Source organism: Acartia tonsa, chromosome 15, assembly GCF_053477335.1.
Source record: "Acartia tonsa isolate MP-2025a chromosome 15, ASM5347733v1, whole genome shotgun sequence".
Lineage (NCBI taxonomy): Eukaryota > Metazoa > Arthropoda > Copepoda > Calanoida > Acartiidae > Acartia > Acartia tonsa.
The window spans coordinates 9,405,503-9,428,149 of record NC_137274.1 but is presented as its reverse complement, the minus strand read 5'-3'; the positions used below and the strand labels follow the sequence as shown (position 1 = coordinate 9,428,149).

Below are 22,647 nucleotides of genomic sequence, written 5' to 3'. Positions count from 1 at the left end.
TTACTGCAAGGTCCCCCCCCCCAAGGGATTAAAGTAGAACAACTGCCATTACTGGGATGGGGGTAAGGGATCTTAAGGGATAAGACAATGGATGATAAATTAATACACCCCGGAATTATGATAAACAAGTTTACTCATTTCTGAAGATGAAAATCAGTGGTTAAAATGTTGTACAGGTTTTTTTTTCACCAAAAAGGGGAGAAAAATGGAAAAAAATGCTTTCAGATCTCTTAATTTTTACATTTTTTCCCACCAATCACATTTTTTTTATGGGGTAGATTGTTACTACTAGAAACCTATATCAGATTACCCACAATACATTGAGTACCCAAAGTGTAAACCTATTATTTCAGATAAACTTGAATGACGTGAATGACAAAGTAAAGGATCAGCTTTGGTTACAACAACAAGTTTTCTCATCAAGTTTTAATTCTGCAATAAGGTATGCTTTTAAATAGTCCCCAAAGTTTTATAAAAATGTTTTCTTATTCGTTGGCATAACAATTTTGGGGACGTCTAATTGAATTTTGATTGGTTGGCTCATAGTCTAAATTGTAAACCACAGACGGTGTAATATTGTGAATCATCATTGAGGATGTAATACATCAATTTATTGACAATTGTCTTATCCCTTTAGATCCCTGCATTTATATTACAAATGTTTATTTCCCCAAAGTTTTATAATAACGTTTTCTTATTAAATGGATGTATAACAACACCTATTTATGGGTGGATATTAGTTTTAAATAGCGTTCCGGAGCCGGGAGCAGCAACATTTTTGGTGGAGCCGGAGCCGTATTTTTCGTTAAAAACGGCTCCGGCTCCAGATAAGCTAAAAATGATTTTTTAAGTAAGATTATAATTTGGCAACGGTCTATTTCCATATAATAAACTGAAAAACTATTGTTACTTAACAAATAGACACACATCCTTCTACTTTTATATAGCTTTAATCAAATGAAAGAAAAATATTTTATATTATTTATTTCATTTTATCAAATTCAATAATGAACAAGACTTTATATATTAATCTTAAGGTAGGAGCCGGAGCTGCATCAAAATTAAACGGCTCCGACACGCTGGTTTTTAAAAATGAAAAAAGTTTTATTTTAGAGTTACGAGAAATGGACGGAACTTCAAACGGTGTCTCTGTAGTACCACAGGAAAATATGCATTTTTATACAGAGAGAGAGAGAGGACATTGAGCTGGTTATTACACTAGTCCCCAAAGTTTTATGTTTTATTTTGTGTTGGTTTATCAACTTTTGGGACTTTAGAGAATTTGATTCATAAGTTGATTGTTTAAACGGTTTAACCACTTATTTTAATCTACAAAAATTGCCTCAAGAATTGTATAGTGGCGCTAGTACTTGAATAGGATCTTAATCTTGGAACCTGAAAAGTCCCCCCCCCCCCCCCTTAAGAATGCATATTTTTTTGGTCAGACGGCTGATCATGTTGTTCAAGGCAGCAATAATGGGTCGCAACAGGAAAAAAGAAATTTATGTTTCTAATCTAATCTATAATCCAGGGTTGTATATTCTGCAAATTTGACCCGGCTGAGGGGGGGGGGGGGTGGAAGAAAAAAAAATAAAAAATATGTGGTTGGGGGGAAAAAATATAAAGAATTAAGAGGAATGAAAGCATTTCTTTCTATTTTTCTCCCCTCTTTGGTGAAAAAAAACTAAAAAAATGTGGAAGGGCCCGGGGGCATAATTTAATATGAATAAAATAAAGAGTTCTGAAAATATTTTCCCATTTTGTCCCCTTCCTTGCTGGAAAAAACTAGGAGCCGAAATAAAATAAGAAAAATTGCAGCAGGGGAAAAAATAAATTTGTGCAGAATATACACCCCTGTTATAATCTTAAGGGGAATATGCACTAAAAAAGCAAACTATCTTAATTCAACGACTAAAAGGGATTATGCCGCAAAACTAGCATGTTGTTTCAATCTATTACCTAAAGGGGAGTATGTACCAAAATAGAATTTAATCTATTCTATAATCTTAAGGGGACTATGCACTAAAAAAGCAAACTATCTTAATTCAACGACTAAAAGGGATTATGCTCCAAAATTAGCATACTAAAGTTTTCTTTTAATGCAACCATCTCGTAATCAACGCGCAAATGGCACTTAGAATCCGAATTTTGTTATAAATTTGGCATGTGTAATCCTTGGTAGGTCTTTTTTCCTAAAATCGAACAAAAAGTTGGAATAGTAACGGCTGGCGGCTCATGCCAAGTTTCATAACGAAATTCGGATTATAAGTGCCATTTGCGCATTGATTACGAGATGGTTTTATTAAAAAAAAACATTTAATCTATTACATAAAGAAGAGTTTGCCGTTTGGCAGCTAGCACCCTTTAAAATTAATAGATTTTTGGCAATATTCGTTACCAGCAATATTTTACCGTGAACTGCAGTATATCAAAATTTCTTTTGCTGCAGGGAGAAAACGGTTCCCAAAGTTCTCAGGGAGAAAATGGTACCCAAAGTTCTCAGGGGTCCAACTCGCTGCGCAACTTTAGATTTATCAAGAAGAAGTTAGACGGAGGAACGGGCGGACAGGTAGATGTTCAGTATGGCTTCGAAACCGATTAGTATCCGCTGGATTAGAACTGGTTCTAAGCATGCTATCCGCATAATATGCGCGGAGAGTTGTCTATAATACGAAACGTTAATAAAAACACATACAAGGAGAAATATATTTCCAGTATGGCTTCGAAACCTATTAATATTCGTCGGATTAGAACCGGTTATAACAAAGTAACAGGATGTCTGTTTGTCAATGTGATTGTATGTTGGAAGGATCTCGCTAACCGCTGAACCGTGTTCTCCTTAACAGGGTAGCTTCTCATTGGTCCCGGGAAGGGTTATAACTATTTTGGGGGAGTGCACCACCACCCTCCCAAGAGAAATCACCCCCCTCCCTCCAGATTTTGTTTTAAATCTAAATTTTAAAAAATTTGTTTTGGTATTTCAGCTGGCCCCTAGAGGCCTCTAGGGGGCGTAGCCGCTAGTTGGTATATATGGATGTTGTCATCCTTGTTTATGTTTATTATTTAGAGTGAAGCTAATGGAAGCAATGGTGTCTCCGAGAGTCAAGATACCCCACCAAACAGCCAGGAAAAATATATTATATCTGCGGAAAGCTGTTTATAATACGATGCGATAAATAACTTTTCCAGTATGGATGCGAAACCGATCAATATCCGATGGATCAGGAACTTTTTCAACTTTGGGTACTTTTTTCAACCTTTGGTACTTTTACAACTTTGCAGGGGTGTATATTCTACATGGGATCCCCTGCTCAGGGGGGGGGGGGAATAAGTGGTTGGAGGGGAAAAAAATGTAAAAATTAAGAAAACTGAAAACATTTTTTCCATTCCCCCCCCCCTCCTTGGTAAAAAAAACTAAAAAAAATGTGTAGTAGGAGGGATAAAACAAATAAATTATAGAGTTCTTTAAATATTTTTCTATTTTCGCCCCTACTTGGTGAGAAAAAACTAGGGGGGAAAAAAAATAAAAATTTTGTAGCAGGGGAAAAAAAATAAATCTTGTGCAGAATATACACCCCTGCAACTTTGGGTAGGTACTTTTTCAACTTTGGGTCCTTTTTTTAACTTTGGGTACTTTTTCAACTTTGGGCCCTTTTTTAACTTTGGGTAGGGTAGTGCGGGGTAATTCCGGTCAATTTTTTGCTTCAACTTGAAAAAAAAAAAATACTTCCCAAAAACTTTTTCCGGTTTTTAAGAGTGCAAATAAACGATATGGCAATAACGAAGAAGCCTGTCTTGGTCCCATTAAGATCTCGCAACTAGAAGTCGGTCAAAAATCGGTTTAAAGGGCGGCGGTTGGCCTATACCGGAATAACCCCACCGGTGGGGCTATTTCGGTCAGTTGACTTTGGGGGAGTGGAACACCCCCTTAAAATATTTTTTTTTAACATTTTAAACTATGAGTAGAAAGCTGAGGTCATTAGCTTTCTAACAGTACTAGTCGCATGCAGATCAGACAATTTTTTGACCACATTTTCCCCATTATAAAAAAGTCGGTAAAATCGCAAAAAAAAACATCAATTTTTTTCATGCAAACATTTTTTAAAAAATCATACTTTTTATTATATGATTAGGTTTTTTAAGCTTTATACATAAATTTCTGATTCGCAGGTCTTGGAATTTCTTGAAAAAAGTGATTTTTCCCCCAAAAATTTTTAATTTTAAAAATCCTGCCAGTTTTGACAGCAGTTTTTGATACATTTTTTCTTGTCTCAAATTGGCTAGGATTGACCTACAAGGGTGGTTAAGGTGTCTAAAGATGCAAAATTACATGCCTGACAATTAACTCGAAATGAGATGGGGTCTAACTCTAACATTTCAACACATTTTATGCAACAGGAATTTTGAAAATGCAAAATCTTGAATATGTACTCCAAATCTTGGAGATAGAACCCATATCCTGGGGAGTTTTTGTTAGGACATGCAAAGAGCTTTCTATAGACACCTTAAACACCTTTCTAGCTTAATCCTAGCCGATTTGACATAAAAAATCCAAACCGCGCAAAAATCTCGAACACCCTCTTATACGAAAAAGATGCAAGGGTTTCATATGGAATTTTAAATCTTCTAGCAGTCTTTCTAATAGGCATACCCCTTCTTACATGAGCCAATGCAGCTGATACATCTTCAGGAAAATATTTAAGGCGTTCCTTTGGGTGATATACTCTTCCCATTACTATAAAAATGTGTCTGAAAAATTTGTAATGTCTTTACAAATTGAAAAGCTTAGGCAACAAAACATGACATAATACAAGCAGTAAAATGACTAGTAATGTACATCACACAACAGGCAAGGCAATGATTAAAGCTTAGGTCATGCATTTAGGTTGTTTATGCTTCCAGATCACCTAAATAAAACATTAGGGTATTATACAGTTATAAATACAGTAATAAAAAAAAGTAAAAAAAGTGACCGGAATAGACCCTTTTTTTGAGACGAAAAAAAAATTATGAAAAAATCAAGTTAGAACAACGCCTCCAATTGCAACGATAAATGAATGCCATATCTTTCATTTTACAAAAACCCGGGGGTCGATAGGACTTACCATTTTTTCACAATTTTAGATTGAACATGGCCTATTTTGAAATTTTTTTTTCTTCAATTTTTTTGCAACTTTTTGAGGGCAAAAAAATCATAGAAGGAGTGATCTGACAAAAATTTGCTAAAGTAAGAAATGAAAAAATAGGCAATAAACTACAACTTTGCTTTTCTGAAAATTTGGTCGTTTGACTGGAATTGACTCGATGACCGCATTAACCCCGCACTACCCTACTTTTTCAATTTTGGGAACTTTTTTAATTTTGGGAACTTTTTAACTTTGGGTACTTTGCAATAGCTCCTAATATATTTAATGTGAGATAGGGATCTGAAATGTCCACCGACAGCGGAATCATTCGTCCAACTTCCAACAACAAACGTGTTCTATCCACAACTGACGAGGAAATGGCGGGTAACGGCAGCCAGGACACGGATTCGCCGATCAAGAACGGCGGCGGTCTTCAGGCCGCTAAACGGATGCGGATTGTCAGCGATGATGAGGTAACAAAATTACTCCTTCTGTAGAACAAATTATTGGTTTAAAAGTTTGACCACTGTTAAGCAAAAGGGTGTTTATAATGGCCGATAAATTGATGTACATCCTCAATGATTATATACAAAATTACCCCTTCTGTAGATTGCATTTAGTGGTTGAAACGTTTGGTCACTCAACTTAATAAACCAATCAATCAAAATACAATAAGAGTATCCAAATTTTTTGAGCCAAAGAAATAGGTAACTTATATTTTACTAGCGGCTATGCCCCTAGAGGTCTCTAGTGGCACTTTAAATGTTTTTTTTTATTTAAATATGTTTATGTTGCGTTTGATGTTTATGTTTCGTTGAACTCTCTTTGTATAATCGAGAAACGTAGTTTTTTATTTATTTTTTGTGATTTCTCTTGGGAGAGTGGTGGTACCCCCCCCCCCCCCCCAAAAAAAAAAATAGTTATAAACCTTCCCGGGACCTATGAGAATTTACCCTGTTAGGGAGAACCCGATCGGTTCAGCGGTTAGCGAGATCCTTCATTACAAACATACAAACACAAAGACATCCTGTTACTTTAGTATAAGGACTAGCGGCTACGCCCCTAGAGGCCTCTAGTGGCACTTTAATGTTTTTGTTTATTAAAGTTAATTTTTTTATGTACGATACCTCTTTATTTGACGTTGAAGTCTCCCCTAAATTTTAAAAAATTTCGATTTTTTTGTCATTTCTTTTAGGAGGGTGGTGGTACCCTCCCCCAAAATAGTTATAAACCTTCCCGGGACTTATGAGAAGCTACCCTGTTAAGGAGAACCCGATCGGTTCAGCGGTTAGCGAGATCCTTCGGTACAAACACACAGACATCCTGTTACTTTAGTATAAGGATAAAACTTTGGGTACCTTTGCAATTTACAGTCCAATGTTCCCTCCCTCCCTTGGCGTTGATTAAAAAAGGTTTCAAGATAAAAATGATTGGGAAAGGAAATCGGGAGGGAGGGGACATTAGAATGTAAATTACACTGGTGCCCAATGTTTTGTAATAAAGTTATCTGAAAAACTATTGGGTACTCTTATTGAATTTTGATTGGTTGGTTCCAAACTTTTCAATCAATAATTTTTATCTACAAATTTTATTTATGTAGTAAAATTTATGAAATACTTTTTCCTATTACAATGTTAAAATCAAATCATCTCTATAATCAAGTCTTAAAAATGTAAGTATGTCCTTAATTTAAGCAGTTTTGCAACAATTTTATATGCAATTTTTTTTATTAAATTCTGATACTCTACAAGAGTTATTGTTTGTTTGTCTTATTTCCAGGGTTGGCAAAAATCCGGGTTTTACTAGAAAAGTTCTGCGGACAATTGAAAAGTCCGGTTTTAACTGGTTAAATTGTGGGGAAAAAATAGAATTTTTTACAGTATGACCCACGAAAAAGTATTTTTTGTATCTGCAGCCCATATTTATCAAAGAATTATAAGAAAATGTATATGTTCTTGTTCTCTATAGATTTCCACATAAGTAGATATAAAAATATATTTTTTTATCTCCATCAACACTGGAGATTTTTAGAGCTAAAGTTTTGAAAAAGTGACTGAGAAAAAGAATTTTTTTTTGTTTCTCATAATTTTTGAATGGTTATATTATGTTTTTCTGGTAACTGAATATTGATATACAAAGAAAAACAAGTTAACTAATTATTTCTTTTTTATTCCACCAAAAAATATAAATTTTTAATGGCAAAAAGTACTACTGAATGAATTGATTATTTGCAAATTTCAGGTTATTTATTTACCCTTATTTATGAAAAGGATTAAGGGGGGGGGGGAAGTTCTGCCACTTTCGCGTAAACAGTGTGCAGTGGACTAGGTATTGATTTTAGATTATAGGTTATTTAGGATAAAAGTTTACTTTTGGGTATTAGTTCACGTATATTTAATCATTTTTTGAATAGGTCTCCAGGTTCAGGTGCTGCAGGCTGGAAGGTCGTTTCTGGACAGGTAAAAAAATTAAAAAATTTTTGTTTGAAGAGTTAGAGAGCAACTTATTAAACAAAATATGCTTCTTTTTTAATGTTATTAACATATCTGCAGAAAAAATTAAATTCGGCCTCCAGGTTCAGGTGCTGCAGGCCTCCAGGTACACTCTGGACAGGTAAAAACTAAAAAAAATTATTTGAAGAGTTAGAGGTACACTTATTAAACCAAATATGCATCTTTTTGAATGTTATTACCATATTAGAAAAAAAATGACAATCGGCCTCCAGGTTCAGGTGCTGCAGGCCTCCAGGTACACTCTGGACAGGTAAAAATTAAGTTTTCTCATTTGAAGAGTTAGAGGTACACTTATTTAACCAAATATGCATCTTTATGGATGTTATCATCATATTTGCAGAAAAATTTAAAATCGGCCTCCAGGTTCAGGTGCTGCAGGCCTCCAGGTACACTCTGGACAGGTAAAAATTAAAATTTCTTATTTGAAGAGTTTGATGTACACTTATTTAACCAAATATGCATCTTTTTGGTTGTTATTACCATATTTGAAGAAAAAATGACAATCGGCCTCCAGGTTCAGGTGCTGCAGGCCTCCAGGTACACTCTGGACAGGTAAAAATCAAAATTTCTTATTTGAAGAGTTAGAGGTACACTTATAAAACAAAATATGCATCTTTTTGGATGTTATTACCATATTTGAAGGTAAATTGACAATCGGCCTCCAGGTTCAGGTGCTGCAGGCCTCCAGGTACATTCTGGACAGGTAAAAATTAAAAAAAAATTATTTAAAGAGTTAGAGGTAAACTTATTAAACCAAATATGCGTATTTTTGGATGTTATTATCATATTTGAAGATAAATTGACAATCAGCCTCCAGGTTCAGGTACTGGAGGCCTCTAGGTCAACTCTGGACAGGCAGATAAAATATTTTTTAATACTTTTTAATTTGGAAACCTTACCTGGATCCTGTTGACTGCTGGTTGTTGGTAGCCAGTTAAAAAATCCTAAATGGTTATTTTTGAATTTATAGGAATGGTTTCTAAAAAGAAAATGGCTAAATTATAATAATTTAGTATAATATAGCATTTAAGGCTACAGACAGGCTGTAGGCGGCCTCCAAGAGCCTGCTGGACAGGTAAATCAAATGTGTAATCTTATCTTTTATTTAAAAGAAAGGTATACTATGTAGAAATAGAAAAGAAACTTTATATAAAAAATTAGAGCATAAAATTTGCAATGTTATCCTACATAATATTCACATAACTTTCGTCATTTACTTATTTCCAGTGAACCTGGAGGCCGATTGTCAATTTACCTTCAAATATGGTAATAACATCCAATAAGTTGCATATTTGGTTTAATAAGTGTATCTCTAACTCTTTAAAAAAGAAATTTAAATTTTTACCTGTCCAGAGTGTACCTGGAGGCCTGCAGCACCTAAACCTGGAGGCCGATTGTCAATTTACCTTCAAATATGGTAATAACATCCAAAAAGATGCATATTTTGTTTTATAAGTGTACCTCTAACTCTTCAAATACGAAATTTTAATTTCTACCTGTCCAGAGTGTACCTGGAGGCCTGCAGCACCTGAACCTGGAGGCCGATTGTCATTTTTTCTTCAAATATGGTAATAACATCCAAAAAGATTCATATTTGGTTAAACAAGTGTACCTCTAACTCTTCAAATAAATGTTTTTAATTTTTACCTGTCCAGAGTGTACCTGGAGGCCTGCAGCACCTGAACCTGGAGGCCGATTGTCATTTTTTCTTCAAATATGGTAATAACATCCAAAAAGATGCATATTTGGTTAAATAAGTGTACATCAAACTCTCCAAATAAGAAATTTTAATTTTTACCTGTCCAGAGTGTACCTGGAGGCCTGCAGCACCTGAACCTGGAGGCCGATTTTAAATTTTTATGCAAATATGATGATAACATCCATAAAGATGCATATTTGGTTAAATAAGTGTACCTCTAACTCTTCAAATAAGAAAACTTAATTTTTACCTGTCCAGAGTGTACCTGGAGGCCTGCAGCGCCTGAACCTGGAGGCCGATTGTCATTTTTTTTCTAATATGGTAATAACATTCAAAAAGATGCATATTTGGTTTAATAAGTGTACCTCTAACTCTTCAAATAATTTTTTTTAATTTTTACCTGTCCAGAGTGTACCTGGAGGCCTGCAGCACCTGAACCTGGAGGCCGAATTTAATTTTTTCTGCAGATATGTTAATAACATTAAAAAAGAAGCATATTTTGTTTTATAAGTTGCTCTCTAACTCTTCAAACAAAAATTTTTTAATTTTTTTACCTGTCCAGAAACGACCTTCCAGCCTGCAGCACCTGAACCTGGAGACCTATTCAAAAAATGATTAAATATACGTGAACTAATACCCAAAAGTAAACTTTTATCCTAAATAACCTATAATCTAAAATCAATACCTAGTCCACTGCACACTGTTTACGCGAAAGTGGCAGAACTTCCCCCCCCCCCTTATGACAGTTGCTCCGCCCCCTTTTCTGACATCTCAATCATTTTATAGGGGGTTAATTAAGCTTTTTAGACTAAAACATCATTTTGTTGTAATTTTATTTTCTTTATAACTTTTTTGTTATTAAAGTTAGGATTATGAAACAAAAACAATTTTCCTCCTATATTCATAAAGATTTATTTGGTTTTTAAATCTAAAACAATTTTTTCTAATAAGTAAGTTTTTCAAAATATCATTAAACTAAAAAGACTCAAACAAAGATGACAACATCCTTAAGTAGCAAAGCTCAAAAATCATGGAAGAACATCCAGAATGAACTATAGAGTATTTAAACACAAAATAAAAATTTATATAAAATCACGAAACCTTTCATGATTTATAATGTGGAAATCTAGGAATCGATCAAGCACCACAACCAATAAGTAAATCTTATTGAAACTTTGTGGAATTATGTAAAATGTAAACTTATTCAATTCCTGAAAATTTCAGCCATCTATCTGGACTAGGAGTTGAAAAAAAGCTTGAACACTTAAAAAACTAGGAATCGATCTAGCACCCCAACCAATAAGCAAATCTAACCAAAACTTTATAAAAGTGTGCAGAATTGGAATTTATTTGATCCTTGAAAATTTTAGACTTCTATCTTTAATAGAAATTGAGAAAATCATGAAAACTTAAAAATCTAGGAATCGATCTAGCACCCCAATTAATTGACATATCTCAATGAAACTTGGTGAAAATATGAAGAATGATGACTTATTTAATCACTAAAAATTTCAGCTGTCTATCTGTTATAGGAGCCGAGTAAATCACGTTTCCCCCCAAAACGTTTCAGACATACATACAGACGGACATTTCAAATTATAGAGTAGCTTCGCTACTAAAAATATGTGTAAAAAAATGCTTTTAACCTAAAACCTAAATTTTTTATTTCATTTTTTTTATAAAGTTTCTGCTAGAAACAAAAATAAAAGGATTTTTACCTTAATTTTGCTAAAAAAGTCATTTCATGTTAAAAGTTACTTTTTGCTCAGTTACTTTTTCAAAACTTTAGCTCTAAAAATCTAAGCTGTTAATTGATGCAAAAAAAATATTTTTATATCTACTTATGTGGAAATCTATAGAGAACAAGGACATATACATTTTTTAATAATTCGTTGATAAATATGGGCTGCAGATGCTAAAAAAATACTTTTTCGTGGGTCAATCTGTAGATTCGATTTTATGGATGTTGCTTATTGCAGGATGGACCTACTCCAGAGAAGAAGAAATCCCCCGGGGTCAGCCGTCACCTTGGCAGCTCACATATCAGGTAACCTGCGGTTTTTTCAGGGAGGTGGGGTACAATGGACTGTTAATTACACTAGTCCCCAAAGTCTTTAGTCTTATATAACTTTTTCTTATTCGTTGGCTTAACAACCTTGGGGACTTGATTAAATTTTGATTGATTGATCTACTAAGTTGAGTTGAGTTTCAACCACTAATTTTAATCTACAGAAGGGATAATTTAGTGTATGACTATGAATCATCATTGGGGAAGTACATCAATCTAACGGCAATTGTCTTATCCCTTTAGATCCCTACAGGAAACTTGTAATCATAAACCAACCCTTTTCAGGGTGAGAGCCCACGAAGCTGACGCTGAGTCGGAGAGTGATGATGACGAGTTCTCTGGCAACAGACTTGTCTACGACTCAGAGGAAGAAGAAGAAGGGACGGCAATCTTTTTTTTTTAAATCACGAATCTTTGAAAATTTATAGGGTTGACAATTTATCCAATTTTTGGACCGGATCCGGATTCTTACAAAATTCCGCCCGAATATAAAACGGATTAATCCGTGGACTCTGGATTCTTTTTTTTTTTGACGGATTCCGGATTCTAGCAACATTTTAAAAGGCCTTTTTTAAAATGAATTAAGGTATTAAATTTAACAGGTACTGGGGAGAATCTAAAGCTGTATTTTTTCATATTTTCACAGTAGCTTTTCTCCTATTTCTAGACCCTACAGCGGCCATTTTCTAATCCTTACTAAACCAAACTTAAAATACATATTTCGACCAAAATAACTCAAGACTCTAATTTTAGCCTAACAATTAACAATCCGAATCCGATATATTTGGGACACTTGAATGGGGGGGGGGGGGGGAAGTGGACTATGCCCATTTTAATTTAAAAAGAAAAGCGCAAAAAATTTATGGGGTGATATTTCTTGGAGGGTTAAGGTACCCTTTTCAAACATAGTTTAAAACCTCCCCTGGACCTATAAGAAGCTCCGCTGTCATGAAGACTTATATCTGTTTAGCAGTTAGCTAGATCCTTTGCTGCAGACAAAAAAAATATTACTACTTTATATCACTATAGTTTTTTCTCCCCTAGCCTTTAGGGGAGGTTGGGGGCTGGGTCATGAAAAAAAAATTAAAATAACCCCAAATTGTTTATAAAGCTACAACAAATTTGGGCCTGCATTTTTTGAGATCTTTAGCTGCAGACAAAAAAACCTTACTACTTTATATGATAGGAAATAAAGATTGTCTTTACTAGGGTACACTAATGAAAACCTTACTGCTGACAAGAGAAAGGTTTTGAAATTCTTCAACGAGGGCTCGGAACAAGAGCTCACTGGAATTCAGGCAACAAGAACTATACAAAAGATGACATTTTAAGATGCATAATTTTACGCGGCAATCGCACATCTAATGTACTATGATTTACAATCAGCTGATCTTTGTTTACGTTAAAATACTGTGTACAAACAGAGAGAGGGGACAATGAGTTGTTTATTACACTGGTAGTCAAAGTTTTATAATAATGTTTTTTTTTTGTGTTGGCTTAACAACTTTAGGGGCTTTTAATGAATTTTGATTGGTTGGTAAATTAAGTTGAGTGTCCAAATGATCCAACCACTAATTGTAATGTGTAATTTTGTGTATCATCATTGGGGATGTACAACAATTTATTGATCCCTATTCGAAAGCAGGGATATAAAGGTTTAAGTCAAAGGCTGATAAATTGATGTACATCCCCAATAAAAATACACAAAGTTTCCTCTTTTGTAGATTACAATTATTGGCTGAAATGTTTGAACACTCAACCTAATGAATCAACCAATCAAAATTCATGAAATGTCTTCAAAGTTGTTAAGCCAACAAATAAGAAAACGTTATCAAAAAACTTTGGGTACTGGTGTAATTAACTGCCGATTGTCCCCTTTCTTCTTGAAACTAAAGAAGATTTTCGCGTAGCGCATTCGTAGTCGGGGAGGTGATGAGTTTGAATTTCGGCCCGACACCACATCATAACAAAATGGCTTCTACTGCTGCTATATCAGGTGCACGACATTAATACTAGGGGGGAATGTCTTGGCCTAATGCAGGCGCAACTCATTTAAATGCACAGGAGCTACATATTCTAGACAAAGGCCCTTTAATCAAAGGGTTGGTTGTCCATAGGACGTTTGAACATACTAAAAAATCATGTATAACATTGTATTAGGAACAACTTTCTACGAATAATAAAATAAAGTAGCAACTTTTATATACATACATTATCCGGACCTTCATCTATAGTTCTTAATGAATTAGGGTTGCAATAAGAAGAAAAGTCAAGAAATTATCAAGATCAGACCATTTGAAGGGAAGATGGTGCAATTTTTATGCTGGGGGGGGGGGGGGGGGATTGGGGTTGAATTCCTGTTAGAAGATTTTGATAAAAAAATTGGAAGATTTTCAACAAAAAATATTTTATAATAAAATTTAAACTGTATGAAACAATTTTAAATTAAATGGGGAAATTCAAATAGGGTATAACCCTCCCCCCCCCCCACCTCTTAAAAGTATTAAATAATCATTCAAAATTGAAGGAAAAGGGGGGGGGGGATCTAGTGTAGGTAATAACTTTGGAATTAAAATCGATTTGAAAATTTGTATTAGAAGGTCTACTTCAAGTAACCCAAAAAAAATTTACTCTTGTAACCAACAACAAAAGTTATTCAGACAGGGGGGGGGGGGGGGTTGGGCTGGGGGGTTGAGGGATGTCTAAGAGGTAGCCCAGCCAAAGCAGCTGAAATCATAAATTCTATTGTTTGTGATATTTATACCTATTACCGGAATTGCATCATCTATGGCGTATTGTGTGCTATACAGGTTGGGGCGATTTGGTGGCAGCCCTGCGGGAGAACCGTTCGCTGAACACCGACTTCCTGAACGCTGCCACCGAGCTGCTGCGCATGAAGTCCACGGTTACCAAGCTGATGAACAAGTGCCAGAAGATCACTGAAAAAATGACAGGTCCAGGGGGATTTTTAACAGAAATACAATGCCGAACTATATTTTACAATTAGCTAATTAAAAACATAACACCATCTATCGGCGAAATTTTTGTTGTTGTTAAATAGCGGATTATAAAATAGATTTAAAAGTAACAACTTTACGTGTCCCTAGAGGCTTTTAGGGGCGTAGCCGCTAGTAATAACAAAAGTATGATTGAATAGTTATTTCTCGCATCGTATTATAAACAGCTTTCCGCGGATATAGAATGTACAATTATTATATTAAAACCAGTTTTTCTTAGCCCCGAGGTGCCGAAGGCACGGGCTAAAAATAACTGGTTTTTAATCTTATGATCGTACATTTTTATATTCGTAGAAAGCTGGATATAATACGATGCTAGACATAGTTTTTTCGTATGGATGAGAACCGGTTCCTATCCACCGGATTCGAATGAATACGAGAAATATAGTTTCCAAATGTCACATATAGACTTATCCCTTAAAAATCCCCGACTAATGCCAGGTCTGGTTGAGAAGCTGACCTCTGGTAGCACGAAGAACATGGAGCTGCAGAGTCAGCCTGCTTCCATGAACCCCAACCTCAAGCTGACCATGTACCAGATGATCGGCCTCAACTGGCTGGTCCTGATGCACAAGCAGTCGCTGAACGGCATCCTGGCAGATGAGATGGGGCTGGGAAAGACCATACAGACTATCGCATTCTTGGCACATCTCAAAGAAAAGGTTTTCATGGTCCTAGGACAAACGCAGGAGTCCCAAACGTCGGAGTGGACAAACGCAGGAGTAGACACTTAACCTAACCTAACCCATTTTAACCATATTTTAGGTTTTTTAAATGCCTAACCCCTGCGGGGGGCTTATTTGTATATTCATATCTTAACCTAACCTAATCTGTATAGAAATACTTAAATTAATATTTTAACACTCCTGCGTTTGTCCACTCCTACGTTTGTCCTGGAACCTTTATTCATATTTAACAGAACCAGGATTTTTGTGTCATGTGAAGGAAATGAAGTTGCGTGTTTCGTCATATTTTCACAGTAGCTTTTCTTCTATTCCTAGCCCCTTCAGGGGGCTCTAACCCTGCGGGGCAATCACCTAACCTAACTTAATCTAACATAGCCTAAAATAACCTTTCAAAAGCTACTGTGAAAATACGACGAAACCCGCAACTTTGTTTCCTTTACAAGACCCGGATTTTTATATGTCTAAAGCTTAAGATTTCGCTAGACCAATATGGTTCAACAGGATTCATAATGTATGCTGATAAGAATAAGATAGACTGTTTAATAAAGGGGGAGGTAGGTTGTGCTAAAATTCCGTAAAGGTGTGAGTTTTAAGGCTAAAAAACAGCCGTAGAACGTTAATATTCACTAAATATATCATCAACTATATATGTCTATGTTTTTTTCAATTAGGAATACACATATTTAGTGAATACTACGTTCTACTACTGTTTTTTAGCCTTAAAACTCACACCTTTACGGAATTTTAGCTAAACCTAACTCCCCGTTTTATAAAAGTAACAGGATGTCTTGTTTGTAGCTTCAGATCTTGCTTACTGCTGGACTTATATAAATCTGTTTTACAGTGAAACTTTGTATGTAAAGGTTTATGTTTTTAACTAACAGTAGACAGATCCCTGTTACATTTAGTTAAAACCACATGTTTTTTTTCTGGTTTTAACCAACAAGAAAAATCCATAGCAAAAGTCCACCTTGAAAATGCTTTTTTCACTTCCAAAAAGGTCATAAAATACTATTTTGTTTTCTTAAGAAACTTGTTATTTTTTTCTTAAAACGCCTGTACACACAGTATAAAAACATTAGAAATTACAACATAAAAGACTTCTTTCTATTTTTTTTCAAGTAAAAATTTTGCTTTCTAAAACTAAGTCTTTTATATTGTAAATTCTAATGTTTTATACTGTGTACTAAGATTTTGATAATTCTGTTTTTTCCCACGATTTAACCGGTTAAAACTGGACTTTTCATGTGTCCGCGGACTTTTCTAGAAAAAACCCGGATTTTTGCTAACCCTGATGTAGACTGATCCTTGTGTTATTGTTTATAAGGGAGACGAGGGCCCCCACCTGATTATAGTTCCCTCCAGCACTCTGGAGAACTGGAGCAAGGAGCTGACCACCTGGGCTCCAGATCTACAGGTAATCTTGTGATGCTTTTATGGACAGTTAAACCTTGATTTAAGAGTTGCTACTCTACAAAAAATATATTTTAGTCATGTTATTTAAAAGAGGAAGGGGAGTTTAGTTTTTTTTCATGATAGGTTAGGTTATACTGGGTACTGGGTAGCCACACAGACTTAACACAAAGGAAAAAATGTAATTTGCTCCCGCTCCTATTTTAAATTTATTTCAAATCTGAATTGCACAATAGGCACTTTGTGTGCAAGCACCTGTTATTGTCTCTTGGGCCCTTAATAAATCTTTATCGTCAAACCTTTACTTAAGTCTTAACCCAACCTTACACCAGAAAATAATATTAATAGTTATTTTGTATATTACTAGCAGACACGCCCCTTGCATCTAGGGGCTAGAAAAATAGTCTAAAACAATCACAGGAACCATGTGAATCTTGTCTATAAAAGAGAACCAATCAATTCAGCGGTTAGCAAGATCATCGCTGCAGACATAAAAAAACTTATTACTTTATATAATAGGATAAACATGACAGCTTTTTGCGGATATAAATTGTACAATTATAAGATTAAAACTAGTTTTTTTTAGCCCTGAGATGCCGAAGGTACGGACTAAAAAACTGGTATTAATCTTATGAATGAAAAATACGATGCTAGACATTATAAATTTTTTTTTGTATGGATGAGAACCGGTTCTATTCCACCGGATAGTAATCGGTTTCAAATTCATACACGAAAATGCTTTTGTTGTGGTCCACATGCAATGTGAGATAAGGAAACAACTGATTTTTCTTTTACTTAGGTGATCACCTACTATGGAAGTCAGGATGAGAGGCGACACCTTCGTATTCAGCTTGTACAGGTATTAGTCAGGCAGACGACAAAGGTTATGAAATCAAAGGGGTAGTTGTCTGATGGATGTTTTCCTCAGGGAGTTAGGGAGAGGACATTGGACTGTAAATTATGATGGTACCCAATGTTTTGTAACCAGAGTATTTTATTTGTTGCCTCAAAAACTGAATAAAGATCCTTGTCATATGTAGGCGTATCTAGGTCACGTCATATGTAGACAGATACTTGTCACATGTAGATTGTCTTATTGTTTTTATATTTTCTACGCTGCATTTTTAGTAGCGAAGCTACTATATAATTCTTTCTGTCTGTCAGTCCGTAACGCAATTAGTGAAACTTTATTTTCTCGGCTTCTATTAAAGATAGACAGCTGAAATTTTTAGTGTAGATTTCTATGACACATGCCCAACTAATTTGTACATTGTTTTATCCATCTGTCTGTTACTGCTTTCGTGATTTTCTCAACTCCTTTTCAAGATAAGAGGGCTGAAATTTTCAGGGATAAATTAATTTCCCATTTTACATATTTTTATTAAGTTTTATTAAGATTTGTCTATTAATTGGGGTGCTAGATCGTTTCCTAGATTTTTAGGTTTTCGTGATTTTCTTAATTCCTATTCATGATTGACGGCTAAAATCAGGGATTGATTATGCTCATATCCTATATATTTCCATCAAGTTTCATTAAGATTTGTCCATTAATTGCAGTGCTAGATCGATTCCTAGATTTGTAAGTTATCGGGATTTTAAAAGTTTCGTGATTTTAAATGTTTCGTGATTTCCCTATTTAATGTTTTTTGCATGACAGTACTCTACAGTAAATTTTTTTCCGATATCCACTCATAATTTTTGAGCTTCGCTACTTATGGATGTTGTCATCCTTATTTTCATTAGGATGAGTTGGATTTTGACATAATTCTTACCACGTACAACATGGTGATATCCTCCTCTGAGGACAGAGTGCTCTTCAAGAAGATGCAGTTTGTGTATGTTGTCTTCGATGAGGCCCACATGCTCAAGAACATGGCCAGCCAACGTTATGAACAGCTAATGAAAATCAGGTGACTTTTGTTTATTGCCTTTTCAAATAGGACCTCTAAAAGAATGGTCTTCAAATAGTTTGTTACAAAAATATTATGCCCAGCTAACATTAAAGATAATGAAACTCAGGTGAAATTGTAATGCATTTTTACATTTTTCATCAATTAAAGTTTTTTTTTCTTGTTGTATGGCTCTAAGGACCTATAAAACAAAAAAGGCCTAAAAATCCCATTTCAGCAGGTTTTCATTCATGATTTTTTTTTAATTTAAATATAGTACCATAGGACTAGGCTTATGTACCAAGTTTCAAGAATCTAGCTCAATATTTAGACCATTTTGCTTACTGTTTAAGCTCAGATATCATAACGCATTATCGTTGTTGTTGCTAAGATGTTGTCGGAAGTTGTTGTTGACTGGAACACCTCTGCAGAACAACCTGGTGGAGCTCATGTCACTTCTCATCTTTGTCATGCCAGGTACAGCATTATCATAGGTAAATAGGTCCCCAAAGTTTTAGTAGGTCCATAAAGTTTTAGTAGGTCCCCAACGTTGTTGTTGACTTGAAAAGAATGCTGTTTTCGCCTCCAAAAAGGTCCTAAATTATTATTTTTTCTTAAGAAACTTCTTTACTTATTAATAGCGAAGTAGAATGTCTGTCCGTAATTAATGAATTGGAGGAAACGTGATTTTGTCGGCTCCTATTCAAGATATACAGCTGAAATATTTAGGGAAGATTCATGATGACATATGCCCATCTAGTCTTTACATTGTTTTGTCCATCTGTATGTTATTTGGGGTGCTAGTTCGAATTCTAGATCTAGTTTTTGGGATTTTCTCAACTCCTTTTCAAGATAGATTTGTTTCATTAAGATTTGTCTATTCATTGCGGTGCTAGATCGATTCCTAGATTTCAAATTTTTTGTGATTTTAAAGGTTTCGTTATTTCTCTATTTATCAAGCTTAATGTTTATTGTATGACACTGCTCTTTAGTAAATATTTTCCCGATATCCATTTATAATTTTTAAGCTTCGCTACTTATGGATGTTGTCATCCTTGTTTTTTTTATAAACGCCTGTACACACTACCCACAGTATTAAAACATAAGAATTTACAACAACAAAAATATTATTTAGCTATTCTGATTTTTTCCATGATTTAACCGGTTACAACCTGACTTTTCAGTTGTCCGCAGACTTTTCTAGAAAAACCCGGATTTTTGCCAATCCTGCATTAGGGGATCCCCCCCCCCCCCCCCGGCTTTTCTTTGAAATTCCAGTAGGTAGTGCATGTTGCATTTAATATGCCATTTGGTGATAAAAGACTTGTGTAAAAAATTTAACCATTTTGGACTATGGCCATTATTTTCACTTATTTTTAGGCGGCTCGTATACTTATATTCTTTTGTCAACTTAAATATTTTATTTTGTATATATTCAGTTCTGACACTCTACTGATACCGTTACAGAGCTTTGCTACTTATAGATGTTGTCATCCTTGTTTAATTTAGGCATGTTTGCCAAGAGGAAAGATCAACTGAAGAAAATGTTTTCACTGTTTCCAAAAAATCAGGTATGTGTGTGTGTGTGTGTGTGTGTGTGTGTTTGTGTGTGTGTGTGTGTGTTTGTGTGTGTGTGTGTGTATGTGTGTGTGTGTGTGTGTGTGTGTGTGTGTGTGTGTGTGTACATGTATGTTACAGGGATATCAAGGGATAAGACATTGGACAAAGATATATGTGCCACCCCTGAATATACTATTATATAAAGTAGTAAGCGTTTTTTGTCTGTCCCGAAGGATCTCGCTAACCGATATTGTTCTTCTTTGCAGTGAAGCATATTATAGGTTCTGAGAAGGTTTTAAACTATTTTTGGGAGGGTGTCTTCATCCCGGCAACCTCCCCCCCCCCCAAAAAAAAATTATTTTTTTACTCTTTTGAAACTCAAATTTAATATTGGGATGAGGTCGACTTTTCCCACTCTTACCTTAAGTGCCCCTAGCGGCTTCTAGGGGGCATAGCCGCTAGTGATAAATAAAATACTGTAACCAAAGGTACCCAAAGTGTTGTAAACTGCTTGTTTTGTTTAAGAAATGTATCTAAAGTTTTGTACACTGCTTTTTTTGTTAAGAAAGGTACCCAAAGTTTTTTAGGCAAGGACTTAGAGGATGGGCTAATAAAACTTTTGGCGCCAATTTAAGTTCCAGGGATATTAATGGATAAGACATTGGACAAAAAGGGGGGGGGGTGACTCGTAACACGGCATATACCAGCAATTTTATTTTTGGAGGTTTTATTTTATTCTTTTCTACTGACCTAGGTACCATAAAATATTTTCTCGTATTCATTCGAATCCGGTGGATAGGAACCGGTTCTTATCCATACGAAAGCATCGTATTATATCCAGCTTTCTACGAATATATATAAAAATGTACAATCATAAGATTAAAACTAGTTTTTTTAGCCGGTTCCTTTGGCACCTCGGGGCTAAAAAAAAACTAGTTTTAATCTTAAAATTGTACATTATATATCCGCGGAAAGCCGTTTACAATATGATGCGAGAAATAACTATTCTTTCAATATCTTCAAGAGAAGTACATACAATTACAAGATAAAAACCGTTTTTTTGAGCCCGTGCCTTAGGCATCTCGAAGTCTAAAAAAAACTGATTTTAATCATTATCTTATAAATGTACATTTTTTATATCCGCGGAATAGTTATTTCTGGCATAGTATTATAAACAGCTTTCCGCGGATATAAAATGTACATTAATGTAAATAAGATTAAAACCAGTTTTTTTTAGCCCCGAGATCCCGGATGCACGTGTTAAAAAAACAGGTTTTAATCTTAAGATTTATATACGTAAAAAACTGGATGTAATACGATGCTAGGCATAGTTTTTTCGTATGGATGAGAACCGGTTCTAATCCACCAGATATTGAATGGATTCGAATGAATACGAGAAACCCAAAGTTTTACAAATTGGTACCTAAAGTTTTATAAACTGATACCCAAAGATTTTTAAACTGGTACCCAAAGTTTTTTATCCTAGGATGACCAGCAACGGAGTAGGTATGAGAAGGACCGGATAGCCCACGCCAAACGGATTATGAAACCATTTTTCCTGAGAAGATTGAAATCAGAGGTTAGTCTATGATACAAAGTAGAACGATGTCTGTCTGTACGTCCGTTCGTCTGTAGCTTAAGATCTCGGTAATCACTGAACCGAATAGGGAATATATCTACTGGTCCTTTGGAGGTTTTAAGTTAGTTTCTTTGTCTCAAGAAGTACTAAGTGCATGGTAATCAGTTGCGCCTGTTTTTGGCCAAGGCATTCCCCCTACTGTAACTATTAATGTTGTGTAACTTACATAGTAGCGGTAGGAACCATTCTTAACGTCTTAAGTCATGACGAGTTATTATGCCTGGGTTGTATTTCATCTCTATCTGCAATACTGGTATTGACAGACCTGCCTGCAAAGATGTACATAAATAAAAATAGTAGAATATAACTTGTTTTTTAAATTCTGGTTTTTCCACGATTTAACCGCTTAAAACCGGACTTTTCAATTCATCTTTATCCAGGTATTGACAGACCTGCCTGCGAAGACGAGCCTGGTTGAGAAGGTGAGCCTGACCTCACGGCAGAGTGAGCTGTACCACCAGCTGGTCCAGGAGTACAAGGAGCGGGCTGTCAGGATCCAGGTAGGACTCTTCTTTTAACAGGGGTGTATATTCTGCACACGATTCCTTTTTTTCCCCAGCTGCAAATTTTTTTTTCCAGCAAGGAAAAAAATGGAAAAATAAAAAATTCAATATTTATTCATTTTATCCCCCCTCCCACATATTCTTTTAGTTTTTTTTTCACTTAGGAGGTGAGAAAAATGAAAAAAATGTTTTCAGTTCTCGTTTTTACGTATTTGCCCCCCTACCACATTTTTTTTTACTTACACCCCCCCCCCCCTTTGGCAGGGTCAAATTTTTAGAATACACACCCCTGGCAAAGTGTCTTTTCAGTAACAAATATATTCTACAATTCACCTTGTCTGTTGGTCAGTTCATCCGTAACGCTATGGGGTAAATGCGATTTTCTCGGCTACTATTGAAGATAGCCAGGTAAAAATTTTGGTGAAGATTCTCTGTATCAATGTCATCAATAAATAGCTATTACTTGGGGATTACTTGTTGAGCAGATTATATTTTAATTTGTTACTTAAAATGTTTTTTCTAATTATACTAAAC

General features: G+C 35.2%; 1 protein-coding gene across 1 annotated transcript in view; it reads left to right on the top strand.

The window, feature by feature from the left end:
- Positions 1 to 348: 348 nt before the first annotated feature.
- The window catches only part of LOC145306850 (SWI/SNF-related matrix-associated actin-dependent regulator of chromatin subfamily A containing DEAD/H box 1 homolog), a 40,269-nt gene continuing 17,970 nt past the window's right edge, over positions 349 to 22,647 (top strand). Inside the window, exons 1-19 of the mRNA XM_080149173.1 lie at positions 349 to 442; positions 1,114 to 1,163; positions 1,446 to 1,491; positions 2,451 to 2,569; positions 3,068 to 3,128; positions 5,424 to 5,599; positions 11,318 to 11,385; positions 11,692 to 11,788; positions 12,618 to 12,704; positions 13,656 to 13,708; positions 14,218 to 14,360; positions 14,865 to 15,085; positions 16,437 to 16,526; positions 17,322 to 17,381; positions 18,266 to 18,432; positions 18,803 to 18,888; positions 19,921 to 19,982; positions 21,458 to 21,550; positions 21,991 to 22,110. Coding sequence (XP_080005299.1) covers positions 1,125 to 1,163; positions 1,446 to 1,491; positions 2,451 to 2,569; positions 3,068 to 3,128; positions 5,424 to 5,599; positions 11,318 to 11,385; positions 11,692 to 11,788; positions 12,618 to 12,704; positions 13,656 to 13,708; positions 14,218 to 14,360; positions 14,865 to 15,085; positions 16,437 to 16,526; positions 17,322 to 17,381; positions 18,266 to 18,432; positions 18,803 to 18,888; positions 19,921 to 19,982; positions 21,458 to 21,550; positions 21,991 to 22,110 — 1,788 coding nt within the window. The 5' untranslated portion in view covers positions 349 to 442; positions 1,114 to 1,124. The remainder of the gene's footprint in view (positions 443 to 1,113; positions 1,164 to 1,445; positions 1,492 to 2,450; positions 2,570 to 3,067; positions 3,129 to 5,423; positions 5,600 to 11,317; positions 11,386 to 11,691; positions 11,789 to 12,617; positions 12,705 to 13,655; positions 13,709 to 14,217; positions 14,361 to 14,864; positions 15,086 to 16,436; positions 16,527 to 17,321; positions 17,382 to 18,265; positions 18,433 to 18,802; positions 18,889 to 19,920; positions 19,983 to 21,457; positions 21,551 to 21,990; positions 22,111 to 22,647) is intronic.